Raw genomic sequence first — 16,971 nt, 5'->3', positions numbered from 1 at the left:
CTCCCCTCCTCGCCCCGCCCATTCCCCCCAGCCTCGCCCCGCCTTACCCGCGGTACTCGATATACTTGTAGATGAGACCAGCAATGAGCATGGCCACCAGGGCGTAGTACCAGGAGCAGATGAACATGAGGGCCAGGCAGAGGCTCATGCCCAGGAAGGAGAGTGTCCTGGACAGTGCAAGGGAGACCCAGCCTCTGAGCCCCTGGCGGGGTTCTCACTGGTGCCCGGGGCTCAGAAGGCAAGAGTTAGATGGGGCAGGGAGGGCCTAGGCCAGACCTGGGAGGCTACAGCCAGGGCTAGGGGAGCCCACACCATCATCTCCAGGAGCATCACTGGAACCTGGGGCCTCTGGGTGGAGGAGCAGCCGCAGACAGGGCCCCGCCCAGCTCCTCGGTCACCACACTGCCCTGGCCCAGGGCCTCAGGCCCTGGCAGACCACCCTGCCAGAGGGGTTCTGAGGGCAGGGGTCTCTGGGGAGAGTTGGAGGCAAGATCTCCCAGGATGAACATGGGACGAGGCGACTGGTGCAGCAGGAGGGCCGAGGTGGGACAGAGGCAGGCAGCCTAGGTTCTGGTCAAGGTGTGCCACAGCCTTGTGGGGGTGACCTTAGGCCCATCCCTTTCCCTGCCAGAGCCTCCATTTCCTTCAGGTAGAATAAGCATGATCATGCCCACCCTGTCTGTCCCACCAGCCTGTTGTGAGGATCAAGAACCATCAAGCAGAACAATCAGAAGTCCGGCCCCACACGAGGAGCACCCTTCTGTGCCCCAAGCACTGTAAGGCTCAGAGGGGCCTATGAGGTAGGTATGGTTATTGTCCCATTTCACAGCTGGGGAAACTGAGGCTTCCTCATCAAGGCTGGCAGGTGTTGAGCACTATGGACATGAGAGGGATTCTAGCTGGGACTGCTTATACTGTCTTCTGTTATTACTTGTCATTATAAGGAGACCTTCACCAGGACTTTTCTCATGCTACTTGGGCTACGAAAGCTGGAGTTGAGGATCCTGAGACCTGGAGGGGATGGGCTGGGGTGAGGGGCCGGGGAGAGGATGGTCCTGTGGGATGGGGGGTTGGGGGGGGGGCGGGACAGGCACCCACCAGTGGTAATATCGAAAGCGTGGCCGCCAGTTGGGCGTCCTCAGCAGCGTCTGTACCGCGCAGGCCAGGTTCACAAACATGTAGCACATGAGGAAGAACCTAGAACATAGAAAGGGCCCGGAGAGACAGAGATGCAGGAGAGGCAGAGACAGACACACAGGGAGAGAGAGGGGGAAAGGGAGGACGAAACCGGGGAGGCGGCCGAGTCATGTTCTGATGCATAGGAAGGGGTTCAAAGGCCAGATCCCCTTACAGCACACCCTGGTGCATGTGGGGATGACTCTCTGTACAACAGAGGACAGGTTTCTACGACAGTGGGCTTGTTAAAGTGGTTCAGGTGGGCCGTCCAGGGTCACAGCTGGAGCATCCAGGTAGAGAGACCCCCAGAGCTGATGGGGAGGGCAGGAGGCCAGCACGCACATAGAGAGGATGGGGGCGACCTCGTCCAGGGACGCGATGAGGATGCCAATCTCGCAGATGCAGGCGGTGAGGAGCAGGGCCCACGTTGGCTCTCCGTTGGCTTTGCCATGGCCAAAAACCTGAGGACACAGCAACCGTCACAGGGGCCTGAGACTCTAAGGACTTCTTGTCTCCCTCCTCCTGTCCTGGGGACCAGTACAGGAGAGGCAGAGAGAGAGGGATACTACGTTTCTCATCCTTTAAAGGTACCCAAGGGGATACCAGGCTTTTGCTGTATCTTGCCCACCCTGACATTGATACCCGAGTGCAGGGAAGTTCAGATGATCCCTGAAGGGGAACAGGAGGGGACAGATGGAAGAGGAGCTCCAGGCGGCCAGCAAGCAGCCGTGACGGAGTTCATCGTATATATATATTTTTAAAGCACCACAGAGAGCACCTCCTCTCACAGCCCTTTGGCTGTCTCCCTGAGTCCCTGCCCAGTCACAAGGCCCAAGGAGGACCATTTATTTTTCTCCCTAAGAGCAGACAACCCTGCCCAAAGAGATGACCCTGAGCATGGGCCAAGTCCCAACTAAAGAACACCCATTTTTCACAGTGGCATCACAGAGAGGCAGAGACCAGAAGGCAGTTCGAGGCTTGCTGTAGCCTCTCCTCACCAGGTGGCCTCACTGGGCAGGGGCCTGGCTGGCTGGTATAGGGGGTCGACTATCGGCCCACGCCTCACCCACCACTGACCTGGAGGAAGGGCACTATGCCATCGCGGGAGATGGCCTGCAGCAGGCGAGGGGCCCCCGTGAGGCTCTGCAGCCCAGCCCCGCAGGTAGAGAAGAAGGATCCGATGACGATAACCCAGGGGGACGGCCAGGCCAGGGTGCCCACCACCAGATTGCCGTTCACAGCTTCACCAAACCTGGAAGGAAGCAGTAGAAGATACGAGATGCTGGGTAAGCAATGCCAACTGGATTTCCAAAGGGTTCCCATGCCAACTGCGGGGCCAGTCGTACATCCACCATGGGGCTTGGCTGTGTAGGGATGAAGAGACAGACAAAGCCCCTGATGACGTGGGCTGTGTGGCCTTGGGCAAGACATTCAACCTCTCTGTGCCTCAGTTTCTTCAGCTGTAAAGTGAAGATCATTATAAGCCTATCTCATACGTTTGGTGGGAGGAGTAAGGAGTTAACATATGTAAAATGCTCAGCACAGTGCCTGGAACTTAATGGCAACTCAACTATTTTTTTAAATTGAGGTATAGTTGATGTACATAAGATTATATAAGTTTCAGGTTAACAGCATAGTGATCCACAATTTTTAAAAGTCATACCTCATTTATAGTTATTATAAAACATTGGCTGTATCCCCTGTGCTGAATGATATATCCTTGCAGCTTATTTCTTTTACAGAGTAGTTTGTACCTTTTAACACCCTACCCTTATCTTGCCCCTCCCCACTAATAATGATTCTAGTACATGGTCAATTGTATAAGACTGTGTCATCCTGGGCAGATATCTTAAACTGTGTCTCCATCTGAAAAATGGGGATTCTGGCCTCATCACGTGGTGACGTGATGTGGTGTGAGAATCAAGAAGAGCATTTTCTAAGCATTTTCTGATTTTTAAGACAGGGCCATTTGGCCTCCTCCTAGACCCCCTGAATCAGTTCCCTCCCTGCTATGAACCCATCCACACTAGCAGCCGGAGTGAACCTTCAGAAACCACAAACTGGCCATTCGGCACTGTCTTAAAACAGAAGATTCTGCCTCAGTAGGTGGAGGGAGTCCTGGCCCTGGAGTGTGCACACAGAGGTGTGCCTGATGCCCACCCCACCCTCCCCAGAACAGGCTCCCTCCCTGAGCCCCTTACTTACTTGTCCCGAAGGACGACCCCCTCGATGCAGGCCCCAAACAGGACAACGGAGCTGATGTCTGCAGCAGAGGATGAAGGAAAATCCCCAGGGCGACATTTCCCATCCTCCCAACCCCTCCTGAGCCAGCCAGATGAGGCAGCAGCTTCAGAGACCCTCCGTCTAGCCCTCCCCACCCACAGTGCTCCCCGCCAGCCATGCAGGATACAGACAGCAGAGGTGGTGGCAATGGCCAGGATAGTGCCAGTGGGAATCGACTTCTGGGCATCCCGCAGGTCCCCAGAGCGGTTAGAACCAGCCATGATCCCTGTGAACAGAGGAGCAGTTAGGACAGGAGCCATGGGAGAGCAGACGGAGATAGGACACCAGCCTCAGAGTCATGAACCCAGGAGTCTAGTCCTGGCCCACTGACTCGTGTGAGAGCTTGGGCGTGTTACTTGGCTACTCCGGGATTTAATTCCCTCACCTGTCCAGTGGGAGGTGAACTGGATCCTGCTTATGTAATGGGGCTATTGGACTAAGAAATTCCCCACATCATGATTGACTTTCTCCCTACCCATCCACTCCCAGGCAGAGTCTTCCCTCTCTGAGCTCCCCTTTACCTGTGACTGAGGGGAAGTAGATGCCAACCAGCAGGGTGAAGTAGGAGGTCATATCGCTGAAGACATAGGGATGGTCCATGTCGATGGGGGTACCATCTGCCAGGCCCGCCGAGGGCATCCCACGCCTTTCCACAATCACCCCCTTGGTCAGGTAGGAGCTCCATAGATTCTCTGTGGGGGAAACATGACTCTCAGATATCAGGGTGCCAGAGCTCTGGGGCCAGGAGGCAGGGTGGACAAAAAGAAGGGTCAAAATCAACCAGCTCTTATTTCCACCAACATTTCCTAAGCTCCTGCTTTGGACCAGGGACTTTGCACATGAATCAGATCGAGTCCTTGCCCTAAAATGGTCCAATCTACTGAAGGACATATACAACAAAGACCTATCTCAGACTGATTCAATATGTCCCAAACTGGTCTCGCCACCCACTCACGGCAAACGGCTCCTTTCCTTTACCCCTTATCTTGGTAAAAGGCACCACCATCAATACAGATCAGCTTGACATTGCTCACAACCATTCCCTTTCCCCGTCTCTGTTTCAAAACCATCTCCAACTCCTATCCATTATTCCTCCTAAATATTTCTCAAATACACCCCTTCTCATCTTTCTAGTGTTTCTCCACTCTGGCGCTATTAACTTGTAGTTATAACTATGATAAGAACAGGCAATTCTTTGTATGTATGTGGGGGAGGGGGAGCTGTCCCCTCACATTGTAGGGTATTTAGCCACATCCCAGCCTCTACACACCAGAAACCAGTAATAATCCTTCAGTTTTGACAACCAAAAATGTCTCTAGATGTTGCCACCTGTCTCCTGGGAGGGGGGCGGGGGCAGCGCAAAACAGGCCTGATGGAGAACGAGTTTGCTGGCATCCACCACTCTCAGTAAGAAAACCATCATATCTCACCAGGACTCAGCATCAGCCGCCCCCTAAACTCCCTGACTCAGTCCCCTCCCTGCTATGAGCCCATCCACATTAGCAGCCGGAGTGAACCTTCAGAAACAACAAACTGACCATGTCCGCCTCTTACTCAGAACCCTTTGGCGGCTCCTCATCACCCTCAGAGCACTGTCCAAACTCTTCAGCATGGCTTCCAGGGCTGACCACAGTCTGGCTCATGTCAGTCTCTCCATCATTTCTTGCCCCTCCTTCCCTTGCACTTTATGCCCTAGTCATACCAAATTACTCGTGGTTGGAAGGGCACAATATGCTCTTCTGTGTCTGCATGCTTTTAGGCAAGCTGTTCTTCTGCCTGTGATTCCCTTATTCCCCTTGTATAGCTGAAAGTCTCTTATTTGCTCTTCAAAACCCTTCTCAGATGAAGCCAGGAAGCCTAGTCTTACCACCTTATACACATGACCACTCCCTCCCTTGAGAGAACACTGTTCATTGAAGGCACGTCTACACATGTCATAATTTATTTGCTATTACATCTGTCTCTGCTATTAGACTCCTTGAGGCCAAGAACTGTGACTTATTTATGCTGTGTTCCTGGTGCTCAGCACAGTGCCAGGCATTTAGCAGTGCTTAGTGAATACTTGCCAAACTGATGGCTTTCTTTCCCACTAGATAGAAAGACATGCAAAGGTTCCCTTTCATCTCTACCTCTCTGTGATCCCAAGGATAGAACGTGGCCCAGAGTAGGTGCTCAATTAAAATGGATTGAATTTAACTGAATCCCAAAGAGAGTCCCTTAATCCTAACTGATTAGTCCACAATCCCTGCAGTGTTCCCTGGACACCAGACCTCTTCCCTCCTTCAGACCTTTGATGAGGCCACTGGCAGCGCCAGGAATGCCCTGGATCTCCGTAACATTGTTTCGCATGAAGTACTCATCACAGGTGGCGTTGAGGAATCGGGAGGAGCAGAACAGGCCCCAGAGCCGTGTGGTCACTGTCTCATTTCCTTCCCACGCCAGCTTGGCACAGACATCAAAGCCATGGCGAGACAGTGTGCGGTTCCCCAGGAGGCAGATCCTAGGGAGAGAAACAAGGGAGGAAGGTGGGAAGGGACGTAACCTTGCCCTGGTTTCATGGTAGAACCACCAGGGGAGCACGAAGAAACACAGATGCCAGGGCCCCATATCCAGAGATTTCGATTTAATTGGGATGGAGCCCAGGATCAGCGTTTTTTCAAAGCTCCTAACCACTGGCCCTCTGGGGAATCTCCTCCCTCCCAAGTGACTCTAGTATGAGCCAGGGCAGAGAACTACTGCTTTCCTGCGATGCTGTTTCAGCACCATGGACAGCAGTCCCAATATGCCATCCTTCTGAGCCCTGTTATGTATGTAGGGGAATGTGTCCTAGGGAGAGAGGCTGAACCAAGAGGGACCTGAACCCCTAGACCCTCTCTTCTGTGTCCTGTCCTACGATAGAGAAGGTGTTTAACACTAAGAGGTTGTCTCATTCCAGAAGGTTGTTTCCCTCACACAGACTGGTCATCCCTTCAGAAATCTTTCCACTTGACTCTTCCTAACTCCACCTGAGTGAGCGTGCTCAGTCATGTCCAACTCTGTGACCCCATGGACTGTAGCCTACCAGGCTACTCAGTCCATGGGATTTCCCAGGCAAGAATACTGGAGTGGGTTGCCATTTCATACTCCAGGAGATCTTCCCAACCTAAGGGTTGAACCCATGTCTTCTGCTTGGCTGGTGAATTCTTTACCTCTGAGCTAGCTGGGAAGCCCAGTTCACCAGCAAGCAGTTGACCCTCACAAGGGACACTGTGCCCACCTCCAAAAAAACTTACCCCACCCTAAAGAGATTTACCTGAAACCAGGAGAGGTTTTCGCTCCCAAGAGAGTTTACTCTGAATCCACAACCACTCCAATTCTGAGAGATAGGGGCAGGTGGGGGGTTGCAGAGACTAGTGTGAAGACCCTGAAACCAGCCAGGGAGGAGGGGGAGGGTGCCCGAGGCGCAGGGCAGCAGCACTTACGGGAAGTTGGGTGGGTCGAAGGCAGACTTGATGACCCCAGCATAGATGGCCAGGATGGAGAGGATGACACAACCCAGGAAAACAAGGGCAAACTTGTTGACGTACTTGACACCCACAAACACCACAGTGGCCATGCAGGTGAGCACACAGGTGCCATACACACGCATATTGTTCAGCATGGCTGCCGCCTCCCCGCTGGCATCTTCTGCCTTAAAAATGGCCATGGCTGGGAAGAGATAAGCCTGTGGGAAAGGGGTGAGGCAGTCAAGCAGGTAACCCAGTGGGGACCAACGAAGAACCACCCCAAGGAAATAACCTGAGGTGCAGGCAGGGCTTTGGAGAAAAAGGTAACTCTTCACAGCATATTTACGGTAATCCGAGACTGGGAAGGACATCCAATGAGAGGGTCTGTCCTACAAAGACTAGTTATTATTCAGTCATTAAAAAATGATACTGCAAAAATGTTAGGAGCAATTATTAATTTCTATCATTTTTGTTATCAAGTATAAGTATTAATGATTATTTATTGTCTTTATTATTTAATTAGAAAGGCAGATACAAATTAGACATTCATCCCTAGAGGATTAGGTAAATTAATCACGGTATTTCCAAATAGATTATGTAGCTACTAAAAAGAACAACAAAGATTTATATGAACCAACTTAAAAAAGCTATCCCTGTTAGACTGGGTAAAAACAATCTATTTTTAAAGAGAATGTGTCTTATCTCATTTTTGTAAATATATATATGTGTACTTACATGTGAATATATACACACATATGTGTGTATATATGTCTGTCTGTGTGTAGATACATCAAAATGTTAACAGTCGTTTCCCCTGAATGGTAAAAATGTGAATAATCTTTATTCTTTTTGCACATCTGTATTTTCCATAATATGAAATATTAATATATTTATATTGTTACAAAAGTTATTTTCAGTTGTAAGTGATATTTGCAAAGAGAGTTTTGAACTATTAGAGAAATCTATAGAGTTTTATAAAGACAAAATGCAATATCATAAAGAAAAACAAAAACTAGAAGGATACACCAAAATGTTAATGATGACTTTCTTCAGGAGATTGTTATTTCCCTTTTTACGTTCTTTGATTTTTTCCAATTTATTTTTTTAATCTTCCAATTCAATAGGTAGAATTGCTTTTATAATACTTTTTTAATTTTGTAAAAGCCATAGAGGTCAATTATTATTCTCTCAAAATTTGGCTTCTTGGGTCATTTATTCCCCATCTATCCTTCCTGACCCTGGACTTCTCCAATCTGTCCCCAGGCCAGAAGCTGAAACATCTGTTAGTTCTAGTTCTCTAAAGCAGTGCAGTTGGGGGGACATGCACAGGCTTCAGAGTCAGAAAGACACAGTTTCATATCCCTTCCACATGTCCCTTTAACTCTCTGAGCCTTGCCTTCCTCATCTGTAAAATGAAGATATCTAACTCATGCAAGAGTCGTGAGAATAAAAATGATACATGGCCAGCCACGGGACCTAGGTAGAATAAGTGTTTGAGAAATGTCAGCCCGGCTCTCTGTATACCAAGGAACCTTCAGCTCCCACTTCCTCCTTCAGGGGCAGGAAGAACTGAGACCCAGGTCAGCAGCTGCCCACTTCAGACACTGCCCAGGGCCCCGACTGCTCATCAGTCACTGCTTCTGACAGATCTCTTTCTCAGCTCCTTCTTCTCTGCAACCTGCCAGCCATCTGCCCTCTACCATTAACATCCACAGAGTGCCCAGCACACCGCACCCTGGCACATAGTAGGCAATCACTGAGGGAAATGACTGTTATCATTTCTACCATGACTGCACTCTTCCCAACCCACCTCTGACAGCTGGTCGCCGAGTGACCTTGAGCAAGTCGGTTCACCTCTCTGAGCTTCTCATTTGTAAAATGGGCATAATAATACTTAAACCTCGTGAGGACTCAAGCTAATGACTGTAAAGCACTTGGAACTCTACTGAGAGCACAGTGGGTGCCTGATGAACGACAGCTGTTCATGTTACATAATTAGTGTATCCTGTCTCCCCAACTAGACTGTGAACTCTTTAAAGAGAGAACCACATCTGATATCCCTCCGGCCTTACTGAGTGACCCAGCCTACAAGAGCATCTGTTAACTGACTGACAGCCCGGGACCCACACCTCCTCCCCAGCCCTTCTTACCAGCAGGATTTCAATGGTGCCCAGGATGTACATGGCCCCAGCAAAAGTAGTGCCCAGGTAGAAGCAGAGGCCCACGGCGCCCCCAAACTCTGGACCCAGAGACCTGGAAATCATGTAGTAGGAGCCGCCAGCTGCAGAAAGAATCCAGTATTGGCAAGAGGTTCGAGGGACCCTAGGCTGCTTTAGGCGTGAGGAGGGGATCAGAGACAGTGGTGGGAAGGGGGTTGCACTGGGCCTCACAAGCCTTACAGGCTGTAGTGGGAGACCCAGCCAAACACTCTGAGTGGCTTTTACAGCACTAATTACCATGTTGCTAATTACCCCTCTAAGGAGGTCATGGCTCAGAAAATAGGATGATGGCAAAGAGGGTCTCAGGCAAAGGGAAGATATCTTTCATTGCCCCGTTCAACACCATCAACAGCCTCCTTCCCCTCCCCTTAAGAGGGCTGCCCCCACCGACTCCACAAACATCACAGCCCAGCCTCAGACCTGCAATATTGCCTTTCAGGGTTCCTGAGGGTGCCCAAAGCTCTGGGCACTGCCCCTCCTTCCTCCCAACCGTCCAGGTCTCCCTCCCACCTGGCCAGGCCCCCTTCCCCTCCAAGCAGCCCCAGTCACGTACCAGGCACAACACCATTGGTTGCGATTGCACTCATGGAAATGGCCGTGAGCATCGTCTGTGAGAACAGAGATCACCATCAGGGTGGCGGCTACCCCATAAACACCCGCCAAACCCACAAGTCCTCTTCCGCTGAGCTTCTCCTTGGTACGGTTCCAGCTCCTACTCCTGCCAAGTCCTTCTTGTCCAGAAAAACCTCTTCTTCACCCAGCACAGGGAAGGAACTCGAGCTCTCACATCAGAGAGCTCTGGAAACCCCAGCTTGGCCTCTGACCAGCTGTCTGGCTGGAGGAGACACGTCACTTCAATTCTCTAAGCCTCCATTTCTTCGTTTATTCAATAGGCAGGTGTACCAGCTTCGGCACTGGCTACCATACGTGTCGAGGGGGGAATCACAGGTCACATGTGAGGAAGCGTAAATGTCACGGGAAGTAGGTGCTAGTGAACATGTGGGTTTTTTGAGAGGATGGGAAGAATTCAGCCAGACCTGTTTGGGACCCATCATCCCGTTTTCTTGTGAGTCAAGACCTACCAAAATGTTAACTGTGGCAGGGCTATAGGTGGATCTGATTTATTAACAAACACCTATCTTTTTATCAACGAGTCTGCAGCACCCGCACCCACACACAGGTCCAGGTGACACCTGGTTGATGGCCATCAGGGATGAGCCTGGGAGAGGCTGGAAGGCCCAGTCAGACCTAATTTCCTCTCCAAGATTATACGCAGTGCTTCCTATAAAAAGCTCAGGTCTCATGCCGCCCCTCTTCTCTTCCCCTCCCACCCGCAGGTCCCTGCTCAAGCCCCAGCTGTCAGGGAACGGGCGAGGGGAGGGAGTCACTCACACAGGAGCAGCAGATGAAGACCATGCAGAAGGCCTCTATGATGCCCGCGATGCCCACCACCCATGTGAGCCGCAGGAAGAGGATCACCCCAAAGATGTTCTGCAGGCACGGCAGGTACACGCCCATGAAGGTGCCCATGCGGGGGGCCTGCCAGGGAGGCTGGCGTCAGTTTCTGCAGCCCTCCCCATCCCTACCAGCACCCCAGGCCCTCTCCTCTTCCCCATACTTTCATCCCCCCCACCCCCCATCTCTACCCCTCATCTCCCATCCCTTCCCCTCCCTCTGCCTCCATCTCCTATCCTTCCGTCTACATCATCCATCCCTTCACCTGAATCCTTTTTCCTCCCCGCCTTCTCTCCCCTCCAGCCCTTCTTCCCCAAGGCCCTCACCTGCACCGGCTTCTTTTTTCCACCCTCATTGTTTTCTGCCTCCTCGTGCTCCCTGCTTCCCTGGGGCAGGTTGGTGTAGTTGGCCAGACCACTAAGCAGGGAGGACACCATGGGGCTAGTGTCCATCTCCTCCTGTGGAGGGAAGTTGTCAGTGCTGGGGCGCCAGGGTCTAGAGGAGGGTGAGCTAGGTGGTAGGAGGCAGAGAGAGATGGGGACCAGGAGGCAAGCCATTGAGACTAGGATGAGATGGGCAGGGAGAGAGGGAGTTAGGATAAGAAGTGGAGGAGCAGGGGGAAAGGGCAAGGAAGAAGGCGGACCTGAGGGAACAATGGAGAGGAGGGGACAGTGCCCCAGGGAAGGAGGGAGGGAACGGCTGATGAAGGCAGAGATGAATCGTGGGGGGAGTCCCAGGACCCCAAGCAGCCCACCTCAAACAGGGCCATGTTCTTGCCATCGTACTCCTTCCCCTTCTCTGTGTCGGTGCTGTTGATGAAAGGGCTGCTCTCCTTGGGGTTGCCATCCCCTGAGAAGGCAGAGGAGTGAGAAACTCGGCATCAATTGTTTGCCACCCGTCTGCCCGGGGAACCCAGCTGGGTGGCCACTTTAACTCACTGAACCTTGGTCCACACATTGAAAAAATGAGCTAAAGCTACCTCCCCTGCAGAATTTTAGTTCTGTATAATAAACCTAGCGCACTGCCTGACATGTGCAGGGTATTTAATGAATGTGGAAGTGCTTCCTTGCTCTGGTTGGGGGGTGGGGTGGTCCTACTTCATTCATCAGGGCACCCTAGACTCTCCAGAGTTCCCTCCTTGACCATAACTGGCCCATCCTGGTGTTTGGGAGGTGGAAGCACGGTCTTTCCTAGAGGGGAGGCAGAGACCACTTCAGCTGGAGGCCCCCAGGATACTCCCCCTCTTGGAAAAGTGACCCCCTTTGGCATATCCTGTGTCCCTGGTTCATCTGCAGTCGTTGTGTATTCACTGGATGTCTCCTGCATGCTGATGTGGGGGTGGGGGTGGGGGAATAAAACACAGCCTAAGACCATTGCTGCCCTCAGGGAACACAAAGGCAGGGGAGATAAACCCATAGCCAGCCGTTTCCAACCCAGAGTGGTAAGTTGTGTGGCAGAATATGAACGAAGGACTGTGGGAACATGGGAGAAGCACTCAGCCCAGCCTGGGAGGTCACGGAAGGCTTCCCAGAGGAAGTGACGTGTTGGCTGAGAACTGAAGGATGAGTAACAGCTAGACTGGGAGGGAGCCGGGAGGGTGTTCCATGCAGATAGAACAGCAGAACAGCGCGTTCGATGGCCCAGAGGTAAGAGTGAGCTGGACTGGGTCAGAGGGCCTGAAAGAAGTTTGATCTGGAGGAGTCTAAGGAAAGGGAATGAGGGGAGGGGCGCTGGAGGATGGAGGAGAAGCATAAGAAGAAAATGAGGCTAGGACGGTAGGTGTGGGCTGGGTCCTTACATGACTAGCCAACCACGTTAAGGACTTTGGACTTCATCCAGAGGACAATGGGAAGTCACTGAAGAGTTTCAGGCAAAAAAGTACCAAGGACAAATTTGTGTTTTAGAGCAATCACTCTGGCCTTTTGACGAAGAATAAAGAAGTTAGTTAGGGGGTACTTTCTTGATGGTCCAGTGGTTAAGACACCATGCTTCCACTGCAAGGGGGGATGGGTTCAATCCCTGGTTGGGGAACTAAGATCCCAAATGCCACATGTGGCCAAAAAAACAGAGAAAGAAAAAATGCAGAAGCTAAGGACTTTCAGAAATCTGGGCAAGGACTGGTGATATCCCAGACCAGAGCAGTGTGGAAAAGTGAGCAGATTCCAGAATTATTGGCACATATTTCTATGCCAGATGTGTGCGGATGTGGGAAGGAGGGATCTAGGATAATGCCTGGATTTCTAGCAGAGGTAAATGGGTGGATGATGGTGCTATTTAATAAACGGAGGAAAAGAGGGAGACTGGGGGTGGGGAAGAGGCTGAATTTGACTGACGGTGAGGCACTGTAGGACACTCAAGAGAACTTGTCCAGAAGCACTTGGATCAGCCAGGGACCCAGGAGAGACACTGGGCATGAGAATCAGGGGTAACCCATGAAAAGTTGTGTAGCAAGTGTGTGAAACCATGTGCCTGGATGAGATCATGCAAGGAGGAAGTCTCCAGGGCATTAAGGAGAGGGTCCTTTCAAAGAGACATAAGCAATCCCCCCCTACACACACAGAGGCACACTCCCTTGGTTCCAGCCATCACACTTTCTCAGTTTTCAGGGCTGAATCCCAGTAGTAGATATCTCTGTGGACTCTGGGGAAACTCTCCAATGACCAAGACAGAAGTGAAGTGGAGGCCCTACATATTCTGAATTTCCTATCCCTTCATCTCCTGACCTCTCTCTCTCTCCATCTCCATTCTGCCCAAATCCTTCCCATCCTCTCCTCCTGGAAACCTCCCTTAGTCTCTCAGCCAGCGTCCATCCCCAAAGCATGACCTGCTATAAATCCAGTCTCATCCTGACTCAAAACTGTGGAAGTGATGCTCACTTCCTCAAGGTAAACCCACCACCCGCTGTCTCCTGCCACCACCTCCACTTCACTCATCAAGCCAAGAACTCCTGACCCCCAGATAGGACTTCCACCAGCTCACTCTTCTCCTCACGTCCATGAGTTCCTGGGACTAGCAGACCGGTCCTGCCAGTGGGAGCCTGGCACATACTAGGTGCTCAGCAAAAAGTCTGTTGAGGGGAATTCCCCCGGGCTCCCTTCCTGACCCTCAGGGTCTCGGAAGAGCTCTTTGGGGCTAGAGAACAGGAGAAGTAAAAGTGAGGTGGGTCCCTCTTCATTTTTAAGATGCTGACAAGAGGCCTCCTGTTCTCACCACATTATAGTGGGAACTAGGGGGTTGGGGATGAGATGAGAAGAAATTTCTTAATGGTTAGGAAAACAGGCTGGAGTCAAGAAGATTTAGGTTCCAGTCCCAACTTCGTTGGCTGTGTCCACCCCTTGGGCAAGTCACTTAAACTATGCCTCGGTTTCCTACTTTGCAAAGGGATAATAATCGTGTTTGATTCAGGGCTGTGGTGGGAATTAAGTAAAATAATGCCTGTTGGGCGTGTGTGTATTGGGCACGTAAGTGTACTTACTGCTGTTACTATTACAATCACGATTATTACTAATATACGTGGTACCCCACCCACCCTGGGCGCCCTATCCCACACCCTTTCCCCAGCGGCAAGATTTAGGGGCCCCGTCTCCTGTGGGTTCTCCTCCCCGCGGCTCTTCGGGGTTAGGACCGTCAGGCACGAGAGCACCCCATTCCTTTCACACCCCTCCCCTCCTCCTTCGTGGGGGCGCGGGGAGCGTGCAGGGCGGGAAAGAGGGCGTCCTGGCCGGAGACCCGGCATCGAAGCAGCTCCGCGCCGGTTTCCATGGCGACCGCGCGGGCAGAGAGCGCAGCGCGGAGCAGAGCCGGCCACGCGCCCGCAGCGGCTTATGTAACGCGGCGCGCAGCGCGGAGCCAGACTCCGGGCCGGAGCCCAGCCAGGAGATGAGGGCAGAGGAGGGGGCAGCTCCTAGGCTTGTCCTGAGTCGCGCTTTTCCACCCGCCGTCTGGACGGGACGCCAGGCCCCCAGCCTGGTCTGCCAGGGCTGATTTCGACCCCTCCCTGGAACCCCGGTTGAGGGGGAGGGTTGAGCTTCACGAGCCCTCAGAGGGGCAGGACCGCGAGGGAGGATCTCGCCCCCATTCCCTTAGCCGGGAGTCAGAAGGCTGGGAGATCGCCGTGCGGCGCGCGCGCAAGAGGCCGGGCCAGACGGAGGCTGAGCCCTCTCCGCCCCCGCCCTCGCCCCCGCCCCCTGGGAGCTCTCAGCCCGAATCGGCTTTCAATTAAGCTGCGGCCGCCAGAGCTCCCATGGAGGAAACAGGCTAGCGGCGCGGGCTAAGGAGCCTCCCCTGGGGGCCTGGGGCAAGGCCTCGGGGAATCCCCAAGCCAGATGAGGGGAGTAGGGGACGGCCTACTCCCAAGGAGGAAAGGAGACCTGGGGGACAGAGACAATATCCTTGTGTTCTTTAGTCCAGAGGAGCCTTCTTTCTCTGGTCATTCCCACCTCTCCGAGGTCAGGACCCAGGTCTCCTACATTTCCAAGAACCTAAGTTCAGAGATGCCGGATTTTTTCGGTTTGATGGTCTTCCCTAAAGCCCCAGAGGTCCTTGGACCACCCCCGCCCCCGCCCCCCCAGCCCCCATCACCGTCTCCAGGCACCACTGGGAGGCCTTCTTTCTCTGGGGCCAAAAAGCCTGACCCAGGTCCTGGCCACTCAGAGAGAGAGAGAGACAGAGAGAGAGAGACAGAAAGAAAGTCTGCAGACGAGTCTGCTACACTCAGAGTCTGGAAAACTTGTGGGGAGGGGGTAGAACTGAAGGGAGTTCCTAGTTGGAGTCCTGCTGCACACTCTTTTCTAGGCCACTTGAGACCCTGCAGAAATCCCGTGGCCCAGGAAGGCGCCGTCGTCAGGGGTAGGGCAAGCAGGGCGTGGGGGACTGGACCAAACCCTGTGTCTGGGGGAGCAGAGCCCCCTCCTCAGAGTGGAGACATCTGAAGGGGTTCCCATGTGGGATGACGGCCCCCACCTCCGTTCCCTTGGAGCAGCGACGGGATGCCCGGCTCTGCTGCAGACTAGACTTTGCCAAACCACCCGCTTCCCGAAGCCTGAACCTGCTATGGAGGAGGGCGCCTGCGGATTGACCCCAGGGTCACTGGGGAGATGGATGAGTTAGCCAGTCAGTAGTTCCTGCCCCTACTCAGCTTCAGGGAGGAAGAAGGGGTGTCAGAGGATGAGGGACCCTGGTGTCCACAGCCTTCCAAGCGGCCACTTGGCTCTGACTTGGACCCAGGATCCGGAGGACTTCAAGTCCAGGCTGCCTGTCCCTGAAAGACCCTGCGCTTTGAGCCTTTAGGACCCTTGGGCCTTCCCCGGGGGGAGCTCTGCAGGAGTCTTGGACCAGAGGGTCAAGCAATGCCCAGGGGAGCGTTTGAAGGCGCTGAGCGCAGACAGCCAGAGCATGAGGCGCGCTAGTGCGCAAGGGACGCAGCGCCGCTGGAGGGTGGGGGGTGGGGGCGGCTGACAGCCGTGATGGATGGCTGAGACCGCTGGGGGCGGCGGGGGCCGTGGGAGCCCGAGGGGGTGGCTGGCCTCGAAGACCTCAGAGCAGGGAAACCGCGGAGGAGGGCGGGGGAGAGCGGGAGCCGCCAACGGACTCGCTCCAAGCCCCTCTGGTCCTAGCGAGTCTCCGCACCCACCGCAGCGCGTCCGCAGTGTCCGCGCCACGGAGCCGGGGATTCGGCCGCTGGGACCCCATTCCTGAGGCCTCACTGGGGAAGCTAGCAGAGCTGAGTAGAGAGACTCCCCTCTGCCCCACCCTGGAAACCTCACAGCTATCCCAGAGTACCCAGAGGAAAGGGAAAGGGGAAAGAAAAGAGGGTGATCTTGCTTCCCGTCCTGAAAAGGAACCCATGGGAACGCGAGAGGGAGAAGGAGATTCCGCAAAGTAGAGCTGAAAATCCCCGGAGGAGGTTCGCTTCAGTCGGAGGTTGGATCTCGGGCAGCTTTGGGGGAGGGGGCCCGGACTGCATCAAGTGACCCCTTAAGGAGACACCGCAGCCGGACGGGGGCTGTCATATGCCTCCAACACCCCCCCCCCATAGGCACCTTCCCCCCATCTTTCAGCTGGAAGTCTCAAAGCGAGGGACTGCAGCAGACTGCGCCCCCCCAACACCCGCGCTCTGCGCCAGGACTCCAGGGTCCCTTCTCGGGAAAAGGAGCCCTCCTCCCGCCCGTCGAGCTCCACGTCAGCCCATTCTAGCTCTTCCAACCCGTTCCCACCGACTCCCCCGCTTAGCTAGCCCACGTCTGCCCCCGGGCCGTGGGCAGTGGCAAGCCCTCGGCCCCCCGTCCTGGCCCCGGGTGCGGCACATTCCAGCACCTCGCACGGCGCCTGGCGCATTCCAATGGAGCTGGAAT

General features: G+C 53.7%; 1 protein-coding gene across 1 annotated transcript in view; it reads right to left on the bottom strand.

Moving 5' to 3' along the window:
* The window catches only part of SLC12A5 (solute carrier family 12 (potassium/chloride transporter), member 5), a 35,623-nt gene that overhangs the window by 10,608 nt on the left and 8,044 nt on the right, over positions 1-16,971 (bottom strand). The window contains exons 6-22 of the mRNA XM_010835112.1: positions 16,251-16,311; positions 15,911-16,100; positions 13,722-13,750; positions 11,373-11,467; positions 10,945-11,076; positions 10,556-10,702; positions 9,717-9,771; positions 9,095-9,225; positions 6,921-7,162; positions 5,748-5,959; positions 3,981-4,151; positions 3,587-3,685; positions 3,382-3,439; positions 2,254-2,428; positions 1,519-1,637; positions 1,099-1,197; positions 48-167 (exon numbers count right to left, since the gene is read on the bottom strand). Coding sequence (XP_010833414.1) covers positions 48-167; positions 1,099-1,197; positions 1,519-1,637; positions 2,254-2,428; positions 3,382-3,439; positions 3,587-3,685; positions 3,981-4,151; positions 5,748-5,959; positions 6,921-7,162; positions 9,095-9,225; positions 9,717-9,771; positions 10,556-10,702; positions 10,945-11,076; positions 11,373-11,467; positions 13,722-13,750; positions 15,911-16,100; positions 16,251-16,311 — 2,135 coding nt within the window. The remainder of the gene's footprint in view (positions 1-47; positions 168-1,098; positions 1,198-1,518; positions 1,638-2,253; positions 2,429-3,381; positions 3,440-3,586; positions 3,686-3,980; positions 4,152-5,747; positions 5,960-6,920; positions 7,163-9,094; positions 9,226-9,716; positions 9,772-10,555; positions 10,703-10,944; positions 11,077-11,372; positions 11,468-13,721; positions 13,751-15,910; positions 16,101-16,250; positions 16,312-16,971) is intronic.

This window comes from Bison bison, unplaced genomic scaffold, assembly GCF_000754665.1.
Source record: "Bison bison bison isolate TAMUID 2011002044 unplaced genomic scaffold, Bison_UMD1.0 scf7180017864038, whole genome shotgun sequence".
NCBI lineage: Eukaryota > Metazoa > Chordata > Mammalia > Artiodactyla > Bovidae > Bison > Bison bison.
Note: the sequence above shows the minus strand (reverse complement) of the source record. Positions and strands in the feature narration are given on the sequence as shown.